This window comes from Acytostelium subglobosum (genome assembly GCF_000787575.1).
Source record: "Acytostelium subglobosum LB1 DNA, scaffold: scaffold11, whole genome shotgun sequence".
Lineage (NCBI taxonomy): Eukaryota > Evosea > Eumycetozoa > Acytosteliales > Acytosteliaceae > Acytostelium > Acytostelium subglobosum.
The window spans coordinates 71,877-89,054 of NW_012236522.1; the positions used below are offsets into that span (position 1 = coordinate 71,877).

At 46.4% G+C, this 17,178-nt stretch overlaps 4 protein-coding genes across 4 annotated transcripts; 3 read left to right on the forward strand and 1 right to left on the reverse strand.

The window, feature by feature from the left end:
• Nucleotides 1-52: 52 nt before the first annotated feature.
• Nucleotides 53-7,584, reverse strand: SAMD00019534_059020 (hypothetical protein; the record flags this gene model as incomplete). Its single annotated transcript, XM_012898500.1, has 4 exons — nucleotides 53-6,424; nucleotides 6,496-6,564; nucleotides 6,647-6,808; nucleotides 6,904-7,584. The coding sequence occupies 4 exons, from the start codon at nucleotides 7,582-7,584 to the stop codon at nucleotides 53-55; spliced, it is 7,284 nt and encodes a 2,427-aa protein (XP_012753954.1).
• Nucleotides 7,585-7,987: 403 nt separating this feature from the next.
• On the forward strand, nucleotides 7,988-9,662 carry SAMD00019534_059030 (hypothetical protein; the record flags this gene model as incomplete). Its single annotated transcript, XM_012898501.1, has 4 exons — nucleotides 7,988-8,424; nucleotides 8,494-8,634; nucleotides 8,707-9,199; nucleotides 9,273-9,662. The coding sequence occupies 4 exons, from the start codon at nucleotides 7,988-7,990 to the stop codon at nucleotides 9,660-9,662; spliced, it is 1,461 nt and encodes a 486-aa protein (XP_012753955.1).
• Nucleotides 9,663-12,444: 2,782 nt separating this feature from the next.
• Nucleotides 12,445-15,208, forward strand: SAMD00019534_059040 (hypothetical protein; the record flags this gene model as incomplete). The annotated part of the gene is made up of 3 exons (XM_012898502.1): nucleotides 12,445-13,129; nucleotides 13,208-14,383; nucleotides 14,478-15,208. 3 exons carry the CDS (start codon nucleotides 12,445-12,447, stop codon nucleotides 15,206-15,208), a joined length of 2,592 nt encoding a protein of 863 aa, XP_012753956.1.
• Nucleotides 15,209-15,995: 787 nt separating this feature from the next.
• Nucleotides 15,996-16,757, forward strand: SAMD00019534_059050 (hypothetical protein; the record flags this gene model as incomplete). Its single annotated transcript, XM_012898503.1, has 1 exon — nucleotides 15,996-16,757. A coding segment is annotated over one exon (762 nt), but the record flags the coding sequence as incomplete, so codon positions are not given.
• Between the last annotated feature and the right edge of the window lie 421 nt (nucleotides 16,758-17,178).

Genomic DNA, 17,178 nt, shown 5'->3' on the forward strand with positions numbered 1-17,178 from the left:
AAATTACACTCTTATCAGTTTTCCCCTTTACCGCCGTTTGGTCGTCTTGTCTTTACTTGTTTGTCTTACGCGCTGATGGTGGATGTGGCAAGAGGTACTTCATCTTGGGGAACCAGGTGCGTGTGTTATCAAAGTCAGAGTCGGTGAAGAAGCCTTGCTTGACGAATATGCTGAGACGCTGTTGATCGGGGAGTGGAAGGGTGGTCAACCATTTGTTGATCGAGGGTCTGTGTTTGTGATTGTAGATGACGTGTCCAAAGAGTTTGAGTATCTCCTCCAAGTGGTTGGGGAAGATGCTGGAGAGCTCATCAACCATCCATCCTATTGAGTGTCTGTTGTCCACAGCCTCCATGTTCTTGGCGAACTTCTCCGTCTTCTTGGTGCTCTGGAAGAATTGCTCGTGAACATTCTCATCAGGGTATGACAGGACAAATGCGACGATTGCAGCACGACAATAGACCTCGGGTGAAGTGTTTCGATTCTTGAACCCAGCCTTATATCCATTTGTTACTCTCTTTCTCTGCTTCTTGCCCTTGACATGGCCAAAGATTGATTGAGCACGTTGCAATATATCGGCATTAAATGTCAATTTGGTGGACACTTTGATCATTGTCGCTAAGATGGATGCTGATGGGGCTTGAACGGGTGAGGCGGGGGCAAGAAAGGGCTGCAGAAGTGGCTGGACTTGAACTTGAAACTCGGCGGGTACAGGAGCGAGGACTGGCGTTGATTGTGGGATGGGAGCAGGGGCAGGGACGGTGTCCTGGATTGACTCAGCCAGAGCTGGGGATGCCTTTGGTACAGGGGCAGAGAGGGCTTGGGACAAATTGGAGGGAGTCAACAAGGGGGATGTCACTGATACTTGAGCAGGAGCTGGTGCTTCAATGGATTGGTCATCTTGGTCCTCATCTTCCTCTTGTTCGTCGTCGTCAAAGATGCCGGGTTGGTAGTCCACAACCTGTATAGCTTTGGAACCATCGCGAGATTGCCTCAACTTCTTTAGTTTGCCTTGTGAGAACTTGTGGAGGATGAGCCATTGACGGACCTCCACGTTACCCGCTGGGAATGATGTGAGTTGCATCAAGTGGCCCATGAATACGATCATGTTGAATGACTTGGCATTGTTTGCGATCTCGGTAATGGTCTCCAGGAAGAGAATGCCAGCACGTTCATTGATCGAGAACAACTTGTCATACACCTTCCAATCGCGGAACAACTTGAACATGACCTTGTTGTCGTAGGTATCAAATTGACAGTAGGCTTTGGTGGCAATGCGCACGATGTTGTCCAGGCTAAAGATGTTGTTGGTCTGTGTGAGCATGTATATGACTGCCCTTACAAACTCGTTGGGGCTGTCCCTGAACGAGCGCAGACTCTTGGTCATTTCATAGTCTCCAGCTTCGGCCGCACTGCGCACTGTGCGGAGAATGGTCTGGTAGCGCTCTTGCTTCTTTTGCACCATGATGTTCACTTCGATACGCTGTTCGCGGTACTCTGGGTGCGACTTGACCCACTCCTTCAAAGACTTAATGTGGTCCGCACTCACATCCAGGCCTACCATGTGAATGACGCAAGATCGTAAGGCAGAGGGTGGGGTTTCTTTGTCTCTGATATCGCACAGCGCTTTCATCACTTGGTGAACGGACTTATCTGACATGCTAAGGAGGCACTCAAACATACTGGGTCCATTCTTGATCCATGTGGCGGTGATATGAGAGAGTGAATTGTCCCTGAAGTAGAGGCGCGTCGCGTGGTAGACCAGGTGTTCGGCGGGCACCTGGTTCTGTTCCTGGGCAACCAATAATGCCTTGAAAAAGGCATGTGGTTGAAGGTTCTTTGTGAAGGGCTTGAGATGGTTGGTGGCCATTGGATTGGCTGGATCAAACACCTCATCCATTGCCGCTGCTTGAATTTGCTTGACCTGTTTGTTCTTCTTCTCCACCCACCTTGGAACTGCTCCTACGGCAGCTGCACGTTGGGGCCACTGGACGACCTGCTTGGTGTTGCCATCGCGGATTGAGAGTTTGGCCAGTTCGGCGTTGGGATAGGCCGATTCAAACTTCTCCAGGTACTTGTGAGAGGCGCGTTGGAAGGCCAGCGTGATGGGGTGGTCCGGCTGGCGGCGCTCCAGTGCCGTGGCAATGGTCTTGAGTATCAGCACAAAGTCCTGCAGCAGATTGAACACATCACTCTGTCGCAACTTGTTGTTTGTGATCAGGTCCATGGCATTGCCATGCTGGAAGAAGTCGACCAGATACGAGTTGATCTTGACTTTGGACAGATCGCACACTGGTATGATCGACGTGGCAAAGAATGATTGCGATGGCAGGAAGTACTTGAGCTCGGCGTAGCACGAGCAGAGGTTGGGCAGACCCGACATGGCCTGGATGCCATTCTTGTACATGAACACTGGATGCATGTCCTTGGTGGACTCGCGCCACTTGGCCAGCAGGGCAGATGCGCGCGAGTCTGATGGATTGGTGTGGATGTTGAGGCTGTACATTGTGGAGAGGGGCAGCTCGGGTGGTTTGATATGGAGGTCGCGGTACACAGAGATGTAGCCCAGGAAGGCAGGGATGGCACGGTTGTTGTGGTTGGCGATAGACTGGCTGGCATCGCCAGGCAGGTTCACAAACTGGGTCATTGAGTGGGACTTGGTGTCGGGCGGCGACGCCTTGGTGAGGAAGAGGTGCGCCAGGATCTTGACGATAGCCAGGTCGCTGTCATTGGCGTCCTTGGGCAGGCGATCAAACACACCGTCCTTGAGCAGCGTGGTCAGGACAAAGTTGAACGGCTCGAGGTAGGACAGATGAGTGACGATGCCTGAGAAGTCACGTGCATTGGCCTCGTGATCGATGAATCCCTCGCGGTACAGATAGTCGATCGAGAAGTGGACCTGGAACTGCGACTGAAGGGACTCACCCTGGAAGAAAGATCGCTGTATCAGTTTGTTGGCCGCGTTGATCAGCAGCTCTGTGTCGGCCTTGGCACTGCGCTTGTCGGGCAGCATCGAGGAGTAGTTGTGACGGCTGAGTAGGGACAGGGTCAAACTGGGCGAGATAACCGTGTTTCCAATGAGGTTGGAGAGCTTGCCATTGACCAGTCGATGCACCTTGGGCTTGGACACGCCCATGAACATGACGTTGCCACGGTTCTCCAGGCCACGACGACCGGCACGTCCAGAGCACTGGCGGAAGGTCATCAGATTGAGATAGGGCGAGTCGCCACCAAACACAACCGTGCGACAGGGCATGTTGACGCCCAGCGCCAGACTGCCCGTGGCGAAGCAGACCTGGATCTTCTTCTGGCGGAACAGCTGCTCGACGGCGCGCAGGTACATTTTGTTGCAGCCAGAGTGGTGCACGCCAATGCCCTGCAGCAGACTGGGCGAGAGATGCTTGGAGAAGAAGCTGCTCTTAACGTACTCGTCGACGTCGTCCTCGGTCACTGAGCCAAAGAATGGGCCGTTTATGTCGGCCATCTCCTTCTCGAGTGCGCGCAGTTTGATAATAAGAGGGTCGTCCTCGTCTGTGATCGGGACCATCTTGGCACGGATGGAGTTCCTGACGGCAGTGAGCTCCTTGGCAATGCGCGAGCTGTCTGTGTTTCGGAACGTCTCAATGTCGTCGGCCACCCTGCGCACGATGTTCTCACATCGCGTGCGATCAAACACAAACACGATGACTGGTAGCAGGTCGCGACGCTTAAGGTCGACTAGCACTTCGGCAATGTTCTCCTCCCAGTCGTAGTAATGGTAGTGCGTGCGCTTGATGTTGAATTCGCGCACCACCAGGTCTAGCTTGGCGTGGCGCACCGGATCGTCCGAGCGCTGCACATCCGCGATGAACTGTTTTATCGACTCTTGATAGTAATGCACCTGTCGCTTGTTTAGGTTGTAGATCGAGTCCTTGGACGCGTTGGAGAAGTGTGTGTGCGGGTTGATGCTAAGTGTCTGGTCGGCACCAAAGTGGCGAGTGAGGGCGTTGTAGATGTCCAGCGACTCGTCACTCAGGAAGCTGACCTCGGCAGAGAGCGCGCGCGTCGCGCACGTCTTGGACTTGCGCGCCTTGATGGTGCTGAGCGGGTTGAGTGGCAGCGCGCCATCAGTCTTGGAGTACACAAACATCTTGAGGTCGTTGAAGCGGTGGTGGTACTGGATGAGATGAACACGGCGGGTGGGCTCTATGCGCTCCATCCACTTGTGGAAGGCGTCCAGGTTGCCAATGGTCGCCGATAGCGCAAGGAATGGCGCTGGGTTCAGCAGGAGCAGACGCTCCCATGTGTAGCCATTCTCGGTGTTGCTGACCATGTGCACCTCGTCAAAGATGATGTAGCGAATGCGGTGAACAAACACCGTGTTGGTGATTGAGAGCAGCAGGATCTCGAGACATTGGGGCACGGTGATCAGGATCTGGCAGTTGTCGACATCCTTGCGCCAGTCACGTGTGAAGATACCCGACACCACCTTGTTGCTGCCGGCAGGATAGCGCTTGTCGTATTTGTTGAGCAGCTCGCCGTACATCTGATTGACGAGGGCTTTGGTGGGCGCAACAAAGACGACCACGCCGTCGTTGGACTGCTTGAGCACCTTCTCCATAGCGTAGAAACTGATGAATGTCTTGCCACTCGATGTTGGCGCACAGATCAGTGCGGACTCATTCTTGTCCACGATGTTGAGCAGCTCCACCTGCCAGGTGTCTGGGTCAAAGTCCCTCACACGTTCGTCTTTACGCGAGTCGATGTTCCTGATGAGTGTGTCGTTGGCGTACTTCATCTGGAACTCGATTGAGTCGCTGGTGGACACGTGCTCGAGCAACTTGTGGCCGAGATTGAATGTGATTGACACTTGGTTGGCCAGGTCGTCCATCGAGAGGGGCGGTGCAATAGCAATCTGGTAGAGGTGCTCTCCGATCATGTTGTCGTCCATTGTCAATACTGCACGTTCCATGTAGTATCGTAGGTACTTCTGGACTAGCTGGAAGATCTGCTTCCTCAAATCGAGCATCGCTGCTTCGATCTTGGCTGCTGACTTGGTGCTGGATGAGGAGAGCGTGCCACTGATTAAGTCCTTGAATAAACCGATCAATCCACCACTCTTCTTTTTCTTCTCAGTGGCGCCAGAGGCTGCCTTGACTTCTTGGTCCAGCTGACGACGGAGCAAGGCCAGATGCTCAATGTAGTGGCCCTTGACAATCTCGAGCACCTCAACGTTGTCCAAAAGTTTGATCGTGTCCGAGGCCCACCTGGACCTTTCCAATGTCTTTGGGTTGATGTGCACATCGTTCATGTTCTTGGGCACCGAGGTGAAACTGGTGCTGGTAGAGTTGTCCGCGTTGGCCTTGATGACGATCTTGAGTTTTGGGTCGTTCAAACTGTCGGCATATCGCTGGAAGCCTGCGCGCTTCAGCCATTGCTTCTCCTTGGCAGCCGACAGCTTCATCTGCAGCGAGAATGAGTCGGGGTCAATCGGCTTGCCATTATGCCAGTGATAGTTGTCGATGAATTGTGTGACCTGAGGCCGCTGCTCACACTTGTCCGCGCTGAAGATGGCGCCCAGACGAGGGAGATCCGGTATAATTCCTCGGATAAAGTCATTCTCTACGCGATACATGTCGATTGAGTGTTTGTCATTCTCGTTGGTGGCCGTCTTGATCTCCTCGAGTATGGCGACGGCTATTTCACTTGGTAGTAGCACGGTGACCTTGGGCAGCACGACAAACTCATCGCGCGTCGAAGGATCCAGACAGTGCCAGATGGCCAGTGCCTGGTTCGTAAGCTCCTTGCCAAACAGGGTGTCCAATGTCTGCGTGGGGTCGTTGGCGCGCGACGCCATCAGCGTGAGCACCACAAGGAACAGCTTGTGGTCGAGCAAGTCGAGCTCGACCTTGTGTCGCACAATCTCACTCGTGACCACATTGTCGCGCAAGTGTCTATTGGCATGCTCCACGAGGCTCTCGATATTGATGGCGATTGGCACCAGATACTTGCTGCTATCCTCGTCCTTCATGAGCGCGGGGAAGTGGATGCTGCGCTGGTCCACGGGCACATGCTCCATGAGCGCCAGGTACATACAATAGACCTTGGCAAACTGCATGCGATCTTGGTGTGGCGACGCCCCGGACCTCGAGTCGTCCGAGACGTACGAGATGAGTGCCAGTACAAAGAGTGTGTTGCGACGATTGGTCGCGACTGAGCCGGCAATGACATCAGTGTCGATGTCGGGTGACAAGGATGAGTCCTTTGTCAGCTTGAGTTCGGCCTTCTTGGCATAGTTGATGACATAGTTTACATTCCTCTCTGACCTGAATCGATGTATGTTACGCTTGGTATAAATGAATGATCGCATGTTGATGCTGTCAAACACCAGTCCACTGAACTCGACAAAGAAGTCAAAGTACTCCTCATTGGAGCGCAACATGAATAACTATGGTTGATTGGAATGGTTCCAAGGTGTGAGGACAATGGATTGATTGAGTGAGGGCCGCGTTGACTTACGAATGAGGCGTTGTCATCATAGAGGGTCGCGGTTGTTTTGGTTGGGAACATGGTCAACATGAATGAGAACTACATGAGCATGGTATGGTTAGTCGTCTGGATGATCGTGGGCCACGATGTTCATGCCCGAATGGTACCATGGAAGCCTTACCAAGTTGTCCTTATAGTATTGTGCGATGGTTTGGAAGCCATCTGGTTGCCACCATTCTCCATCAAACTGATATAGTTGAATACGACCAAACTTGGCATTGGTCTTACGATTGGTATCTAACAGATTAGTGTAGTACTCAATGCATTGATTACGAAGTAATAACTAAACGATTGATTGAATGAGTGAGTGAGTGATGGGAGGGGAGGGTACAGACTTGCCATGCCAAGCATGCTGGCATGCCTGAGGATATAGCTTACAAGGACGGGAGACTTGTAGAATAGGTATGACTTCTTCATGAAGATGATATGGAAGTGTCCATTGCGGTTGAGCATGTTGTCCAGATACCATTCAAAGTAGAAGAAGAACTGGAGTGACTGGGCACGGTCGGGATCCAGTAGCATGTCGCCAGCCGTTGAGAAGTGCACAGAGAATAGGTGGACAATCATCGCATCACCATCGATTAGGAAGCGATCGTATGTACCAAAGTCCGAGAAGACCGATCCCTTTATCGCATTGTACATCGACTTAAACACTGGAATTGGCGGACTTGCCTCCTTACTACCCTTATGATGATTATTATTGACAGTAATACTCAACTGCATTGTGTTGGCGACCAAGCTATCCATCGCACTATCATCAACATTATTATCTCTTTGTTGATTGTTAACTTGTTGTTGCTGTTGTGGCTGTGTCTGTTGTTGTTGTTGTTGTTGTTGTTGTTTACGTGCACTGCGCTTCTCCTTCTTCATCCTCCTCATGTCTGCATCTTGTTGCTGTTGCTGTTGCAGTTCATCCTCCAGTTGTTGTTGTTGTTGTTGTTGTTGTTGTCTACGTGAACTACCCTTCTTCCTTCTCATGTCCACCACTGGTAGTTCATCAACCTGCTCTGGTATATCTTGTTGTTGTTGATCTTGTTGTTGATCCTCTGATATATTCATCTTCATTGCCGCTTTCTCCAATCTCTTCTGCTCTTTCTGTTCCTTCCTCGACTTCTTTAATTCCTCTGGAGATGGTCTCCTAAAATAAAAATTGGAATTCTTTGACATTTCTCTCCCTCCTTCTTTCTCTCTCTCTCTAACTCTATTTATCTATCTCTATCTCTATCTATGACTATTTTTGTGTATTAATGTATCAGATATTTGAATGAATGAATGAATGAAAGAGTTGTGCAAGTTTGTTTGGAAAGTGAAAAAATCGAAAGGTTGCATTCGAAAGACGAGTTTTCCATCACTTTGTTGTGATTTTGATTCTCAAAAAATGCATTGAACACGATGTTCATGAATTGCACAAGTCAATCAATGGTTTGTGATAGTCATAGAGAGATAAAGTGTATATATATAGATGAATAGAGAGTTGTTGGCATCTATTTATGGATGTTTGGAACATCTTAACTTTAGTGCATTGCCAAAGTTGATCAAACAGAAACAGGTGCCAGATGGTACTATACCATGGAGCAAGTTCTTGGTGCTGTTACAGAATCTAGGCAATTGCGAGAGCATGTATTATAAGCATTCATACCTATCACTTAAAGCAAACAATATACAAGATCAATATATACAAGTATCAAATGATTTGAAGAACTTGTTGAAGCCTTCATCTACTACAACTACAACTACAACAACAACATCACTCAATGCTGCTGGGCAACCAATTCAATCACAGTCACAACAGTCACAGTCATTACAACATAGACCAGATGATCCAGAGTATTCATTCATATCATCATTAGTACTTCAAACATGCATCATTGTACAGGTTAGAATAGACATGATTGGAGTGTATGTACATTGTTTGATTGATCAAGTTGATTGATCACGTTGATTGATTGACACATACACTCCATGTAGATATACAACATTGGTATTATCAGCGAGTCAGAGACAAGATGTCAATCTAGACATGATGATCAACTCATTGGAACTCATTCCAACTATCTATCGTGACAAGATAACTCATCCACTCTTGCTTGGAATCAAGGCAAACACAAAGTATGTACGCTCAATCAATCATTTGATGATCACTTGGTCGTGCCACTGACTCACTGACTCAATCAATCATAGCTATGAGATATCAATACTGCGCAACTTGTTGAAGGTATACTCATTCTTGGCTAGACACGTGTTTAAGGACACGATATTCATGTTGTATCAAGCTCGTATTGAGTTGGAATCATGGAAGGACTTTGATCAGCATAATCTAAGTCGCACATTTGATAAGCCAACTGGCTGGCAATCGAATAGTATACATCAATGGCTATCACTGTTCTACAGTGCATTGCTGGCCAAGGCCACGCTGTACTTCCATCATCCACTGCGAACGGTTGAGGAAGAGAATGGCGGCTCGTTCGCCTCATTCAAAGAGGTGGTAGTGCGCAACAACCCTGACTACTGCTCAATGATCGAGGCTTTTGTCCAAAAGAGCAATGCATGCTTCTTTGGCATCTTCTTGGAGTGCAAGGGCAATCCCTATACTCGCACCGGCTACAGCTTCAACAGCGAGGACAACATACCATCAGGACTAAGTGCCTATCCTCCCATTTATTTTTATCCAAGCGTAAGTCCATTCGTCTGACCATGGAACTATCCCACTGATCACCTCACTCACTCACATAATCAATCAATCACAGGACAAACAACCAACAAACTACCTTCCAAACATTATAAGCATATTGTTGGAGAACTCTTCATCGATGGAGAGACCTGGCGATATATTCTTTTATTTGGACAAGCAGATATATAAGGCGGACACGACACATCAATCATCACATCATCAAGGACAGACGACACCACAAAAGGGCAATATGTCATCATCATCACTGGCTGCATTACAACAGGAATACCTAAGTGACTACACCTACTTCTTAGTGCGCATTGACCATCAACTATTCATCACAGTGATCTATCGAGAGATAAAGAAACAGAAGGATTCTGTAATCAATGAGTTCCTCAAGGCACTCGTCTCCAACCTTCGCAACACCGACCTATTCAACATGCTCAGGACCAAGCGTCCTGAATAAAGGAATGTGGAGTGAAAGAGTGATAAATTATTAGTAAAATATGGAAATGTCCATTCTTTATTATTTTTAATAAGCAACATCTTTTTCTTCATTATTATAATTATTATATTGTTGATTATTTTTAGTTGGAGGTGAGAAGTCAAGATCCAGAGAAAACAAGGGAGGATTAGAATCAAAAACACCTTCGTATTATTCAAAAGGGTTAAAGTATGAATCTTTTAAAGTTGCATCAGAATAAGAAGCATAAATTAATATTGTCATAATAATAAAAAGAGTATTAATATATCTATTATTCATTATATTTATTTATATATTTATATAATAATAATTATCGTTAGTTTGATATCTGGAAATTGTAATAATAACTTTTCAAATATCACCCTAGTTGAGAGTTTACAACGTGTAGTGTTTGTCCCTCTACCTTCGGTCCGATGAATTAAAATGACTAACTTCTAGCGGTATATATATATATCCATTATATAAACAATATAATTCCAATCTTGTATATCTATATTATTGTAGGATATAGGTAGTTTGAAAATTGATTGATTGTTAGATAAACCCGACATTTCAAAGTTTGAAGTTCAGGTAAATGATGTGCAACAACAAACACATAAAAATTCCAGATCGAACAGATGACTACTAATACAACAAGTACTTTCAATCAAACAAACAAAAGAGAGAAAGAGAGAAAGAGAGAAAGAGATGAGATGTTATGAAATACCTTTGTTTGTAATTAGTGATGATAATAAGGAGGAGAAGGATAAACAAGGAGGACGAGGAGTGACATCAGTTACAATCTTTCATTTTGTCAATGTCAGCAATAGCAAGCAGTTAATGGATACCGTACTTAAGGGTGAGCTGGAATGGGCTATAATCAATCATCGTGTAGTGTTTGATGATCGTCAACTATTGATGGCTGCGACACAAGCACTACATCAACATGCTTCCAAAGGAAGGTTTGCAACAAACAACGTACATTCAGAGATTATATACAGGCTATCACCGTCAACAAATGTTTGTAATCGAGCGAGTCGAGTCGAGTCGACATGCATACATCGAAGGCTCACTCATTCAATCACATATATATATATAGATTAGAGAGTCGATTAAGTCATTTGGATTCAGTGTTGATGATACTTCAATCTATGTTGTATTGGTCAATGCCACTGAGGATAGGATCAAACAAGTTAGAACAATGGTTAAAGGTGATGAACTGGATAGTAGTAGTAGTAGTAGTAGTAATGGCAATGGCAATAGTCAAGACAAGCATCATACCAATACAAGCTTCGATCAAACATTCGCCAGACAAGTGTACAAATTGACAACTCCATCATCGTCATCGACCCCATCATCATCATCATCAAGTGGTGATTGTTCACAACTACACAATGACATTCTCAATGCAATGGCCATCAAAGGACATCTGTGACGTGACTTGCTTGACTCGAGAACATTTATTAAACAAGATAGATATGTACACGACGACGACGAATCTAGATAATACTTCAAAATGGTATTCTTCTCTTGATGGCATCACCAACATTGTGGTGGTCTCTCTTCCAGGCTTCATTGCATTCAGTTCTTCCACAACTGTTTCCAGGACGACTTGTCACATTCTCACGATGGCAATAAGGGCATCCATAAGGGAAATAAGGTTTATCAGTTGACTTGCTTGCGCTCCAGTCACCTTTACTAATAGTGTATGTATCTTGTCTTCTAGACATAATAATTATTATTCTAAATTTATTATTTATTACTATTATAATTATAGTTCAATAATTAATTAACTAAATGATCATTAATTGATTTATTGATGGATAGGCGGATGGATGAACTGAATTTATACTTTGGAATTAATTAACTTATTACCATTTTTGGATTACCAATTGTATGATATGGCGTAACCTTTAAATCAAGGTTATGTTGTGAGTCAATTGGAGATTGATGGATATAAATGGTAATACAAACTAAATTTGAGTTACCAATCAAGACCTCTATAATCAATATAAATAGAAGTTACTTGACCACAGTTAACAACAATAACCAACAAAATACCAATCAACTAAACAACTACAAATATTACATCAACAAAACAATGACTGACACTTCAAACTTCCCATACTCTTGTCCATATTGCAACAGGGATAATGTGACTAGCCGTCCTGGAAACAGTTGTGGCCGTTCCTCTTGTAACGATGCCTGGAATAGAGAGCATCACAACGTAGCCGATGCCTTCAAGAGGAGATTCTGGTGATGGGGACTGCGTCCATCATCCATTCATGAAGTCATAGTATCCATTCAACCAAACATCCAAACAACCATCAATCAAACATGTTTTGTATTGTAAATAAATATTTGAATGGATATGTTAGGTAACGTGAGTGCTCTGAATCTTTGATCAATAGGGGTGTGATCATTCCCAGAGAGAAGAAAAACGAAAAAGTCTAATTCCCACCAACGAATTGGAGCGGATCAAGTTGGTGTTGTGCTGTGTGGTGTGGGGTAGGGGTCAGACTTGAGAGTTCGGGGCTCGCTTCCAACTGTGTTCAGATTATGCTAACACTGAGATATTACTTTAATTTAATGTGCATCACATTGCTTACCCAATAGTCCACTCTTTCCTCCCAAACTTAATATTATACATGTGTTTGTAGTTGTAATATTTGTTGTTGGGTGTAGAGTTTAACAACACTCATACAACCATCACTCAATCAATCACTCAATCAAACTCAACTTACTACAACTATATATATATATATATATATATTTATATTAGACGATGGCCTCAGCTAGAGTAGTCAATAGTACAGCTGGACAGGCAGTGTTAAGAGGTGATGGAATACGTGTTTTTGGACTTGATGCTGAACTTGAGCTGAAGGCTCAATCAAAGCGTGATCCAAACTTTGAACGTGAACTTGCTACATGGATCGAACAGGCCACTGGTATGAAGCTGCAGTACCCCAACGACTTGATCGAGTCGCTGCGCAGCGGCATCGTCCTGTGCACCCTGATCAACGTGCTCATCCCCGACACGATCAAGAAGATCAACACCAAGCCCATCCCCCTGATGGAGGTCGAGAACATCGGACTCTACCTCAAGGCGTGCTGGAAGGTGGGCGTGCCGTCGTCCGACTTGTTCGTCACGTCCGACCTCTACCAGCGCAAGGGGGTGCCGGCCGTGCTGCAGAACCTCGCGTCCATCGGACGTGCGGCACACACGTGTCCGGCGTACAAGGGTCCAAGCTTTGGCGCCAAGCCATCTGCATTGCCACCTGCCAAGAAGTGGGATGAGATCAAGTTCAATGCACCAATCCTCATCACTGATCTCGAGGAGCGAGAGAACATCACACCACGCGAGACCAACTTCTGTATCTCATGTGGCACCAAGAAGATGTGCTTCAAGTGTGACCATGTCCATCCTCCAGCTCCAGTACCAGTGGCCGCAGCAAAGAACGATGATGTTGGTAAGTGTACTCATTCACTCAATCACTCATTCTCAATCAATCAACTCATTCATTCATTCGCATCATGATCAATCACAGTCAACAAACAGTTGCAGAGGGACAAGGATGACTTGAGCAGTAGGATTGAGAAGCTGTCCAACATGTTGAAGGATCAGGAGGAGAAGGTGTCGTCACTCAATGGCAAGATGGATCAGCAGAGACGCCAACATGAACAGAAGGAGCGTGAGCTCAGCGCACTGGTCGAGAACCAGAAGATACAGATCGAGCAGAAGCAGCGACAGATACTCACGATTGAGGCACAAAAGTCAGTCTCCACCAACAACACGCCGATAACGCTGCCAACAATCCCAAAATCACCTGTTGCCACATCCACACCTGCACCATCGGCCACCGCCGCTTCAGCTGCATCGGCACCCACTGGAATATGCTCCAAATGCAATTTCCAATCGTCAAAGACATCAAAGTACTGCACCAAGTGTGGACATGAGTTGGCCAAGCAGGTACAAACATTTGTGCCCGCACCAGTCAAGACGGCAACACTCACAACTCCTCCGACAATCACCCCCGCCAACACAAATGGCGGCTCCGTACCAGCATCATGGACAGCGGCCACAATCACTCAACAACAACTAGAGTCAATCAGTCAGTATCGCACTGTTGTAAAGGACAAGGAGGAGCTGTCCAACAAGATCCTGTCCATGCTTGCAAGCATCAAGCAACAGGACGATACAATCAACAAACTTCAAAAGGCGATGGCCGACGAGCGAAAGGAGCATGACCAGAGGGTGAAGGAGCAGCGTGCTCAGCTGGACTCCCTTCAGCGCCAGTTGGAGCAGAAGGAGAAGGACATCAATCACCTCAAGTCGGTGACAACGCCGCCTCGCTCGGCCTCGCCACCCAACGTTTCATCATTTGGCGCCAAGCCCCCCGCTGTCGCAGGCAACCTCACTGCCGGCGACAAGAGGTTCACTGTTCAAATGAACAGTGGCTTCCGCTCCAACCAGATTGGACCTGGCTCATACACACGCGACAGAGCAGACTCGTTGGGTAATGGCACGCCGGTGCCATCAAAGGTCGAGACCACCGTGTGGCCACCAGTGACCCTGGGCGCGAACAGGAATGACCCATCGGGAAGCAACAGAGCAGAGGTCGAGCGACTACAAAAGATGGTGGAGAGACTCGAGAAGAGCCTACAGGAGGAGTCGGCCCGCTCCAAGGTCAAAGGACTCAACAATAAGGCTGCTGGAGGAGAAGGTCAGCAGCCTGCAGTCACGTCCAAGAAAGGGACATTTGCAGAACCAGAACCACGTGGTCATTGGCAAGAAGAGATACAACACGATCACTCCAGACCTGCTCGACAACCGTCTGGTCGAGGAGACACATCGCTGCGTGCACAGCATCCTGTTCTCGCGACCAATCGAGTTCCAGGAGGTGCAGTCGCTCAACGCCATCTTCAAGACCGAGCCCGGCCGTCGTAGATTCTCACAGATCCTGCAGAGCACGCTGAAGCAGGTGCCCAACATCGTCCTGAGTGAGAGCTCATTCGAGTTCCTGCTCTACCTTATTAGCACGACGCTGCAGGAGATGGACCTGAGCACCGAGCACGACATCATCACGGCCAAGGTGATCATGCACGCGTCCAGCTCACTGTACCGCGTCAACAATGGCAACCAACAGGAGTACATCAAGGACTTTATCCGCAGCTCGCCCGTGTGGCGCACAGTGCGCTTCTGGGAGGACTACTTCTGGGACCAGTTGGCCAAGCGCCACAGAAAGCGCTTCGATCAGAACTTTGACGGCGTGGACAAGGAGATCGTTTCGAACCTGCTCAGCTTCTTTGGCGTCAACATGGTGCACTTCTCAGTGCCACACGAGGAGATCAAGAGTTTCCTCGTGGACATGGCGCAGTCCAACGGATTGTCCTCGTCAGAGGTCAACGTCGTGTTGGACATACTCAAGACACAGACCAATGATGTGAACAACATCACCACGCCCAAGAGTCCTCGAAGTCCAGAGGCGTATGTCCTATCGCCCGGCAACAAGAAGGAGAAGAAGTCCAGGTCGTTCTTGAGGAAATAACGTATCAATGTGATGACTTCTCAGCTGATCACCAACTAACTTCTATTTATAGCCCTTATGTACTTGTATCATCAATCAAATGAATCAATCCAAACAATCAAACTCCACAAACACTTCTTTGACTTTTCATTTGAGTTTAGTTTGCAAAGAGATAAAGAGATAATGAATGGATAATAAGAGGTTGGAACATCTGTGGAAGACGTTGCAACTTTGTGCAACTTCTTATCAATCATTGACACAGATACAAAAGGATGTAACTGATCACTTTGAACAATTGATCAAAGTGATCATCACTCAAGAACATAAGATAAAGACACCGATCAATGATCAGATGACACTCATTCAATCAACGATCAAAGACATAATCATTGAAATACATAATATCAATCATCAAGTGCATCAATCTGACAATGTCAATGACAATGTTGACGATGAAGTCGACATGACACATGTGATTGAATCGATCACAACTTGTCAATCAGTTGATCAGTTCATCAAGGATCAGTTGTTGTTGTTGCCAATGATCAATCTTCATACTCAACATATTAATCAAGTACCTTATGATGATGAATCAACATGGAAACTGCAAGCTAATCGTGTCATCATTGATGCTTTTAAGTTAGATGGCATCAGGAAACAGATTGAATCATGCTTTGAGCTCATTGTACCTCTTCCGCCTCCACCCCCTCAGCCGTCTACTGCGACTCAAGACGCTACTCCAAATGAACTAGATGGTCATATCATATCATTGAGGCGCAGAGACTGCTCTTTGTTCTCATTGGCAACAATGAAGTGGACACCAATCAATGGCGCATTCAAGAGATCTTTGGACGCTGTTCATACATCAGTTGTCTACTGTCGTGGCTCTGTTTATGTGTTTGGAGGATTCGACTCACCAATGATCTACTCAAGGTACTCACTGTCTAATCATCAATGTGAACGTAATGACATCGTTGGAATAAGTGGAGGCAATTGGATATCTACATGTTATGATGGCAATCATCACATCTACCTGGTTGGTGGCGATCACAATGGACAGAGATTGAATCGTGTCGATTGCTTTGATATTGTAACAGGGCAGTTCAGTCATATTGGACACCTACCATACTCCCTGGCCTTTGCATTCATATGCTTCCATAACAATTCAATCATTGTAGTTGGTGGCGCTAAGGATGGAAAAGCCAACCAAGATATACTATCATTCAATATACAAACTCATGACACTGAGGTACTGATTAAGTCTTTGGACAATGGTGTATATGATACATATTGTTACGATGGCAAAGAATATATATACGTACTGTCCAAGCACTCATTCATGCGATACTCACTGGACACCACCAAGCCATCGACAGCAAGGCTGGCATTGTGTCCAACAGCAACTGGACATCTTTGCAGTATGATATACGATCAACAATATGGGATAGTCTATCTGGGTGGCACCGGTCTAACATACCATTACTCAACGCAAGACAACAAATGGACAATGATCGATGACCAAGACAATGTCAATGGGCGATACTGTTATGGTGCATGTTTGATCAGAGATTGATCGATTGCTTGTATTGTAATAATGTAAATAATAATCCCTTTATTGTTGGATAGCTCTTCTTGTCTTTCAATTCATTCATTGTGATCAGAATGTTGTTGCCATTAGCAAGGCTTCAGAAGCTCTTTGTTCTTCTCTTAGTCTAAACAGATTGTTTGGTTTGAGGACAAATGATCAATATTAAGTATGGGATGGGAATGGATGGAGATATGGTATGGCATATTTATTTGTTGAATGATTGATTGGATGAGGTTCATGCCAACGATAGTTGGTAACGATGTTGGGACATGGATGGCGAGAGATAGTAGCATGTGGCAGATGTCATTGATTGATTCGAATTGCGAGGTGAGGTGGAGTGAGCCTTCCCGCTTGGGTTGACATGTGATTGATTGTGGATGTGATGATTGATTGATTTGAATGA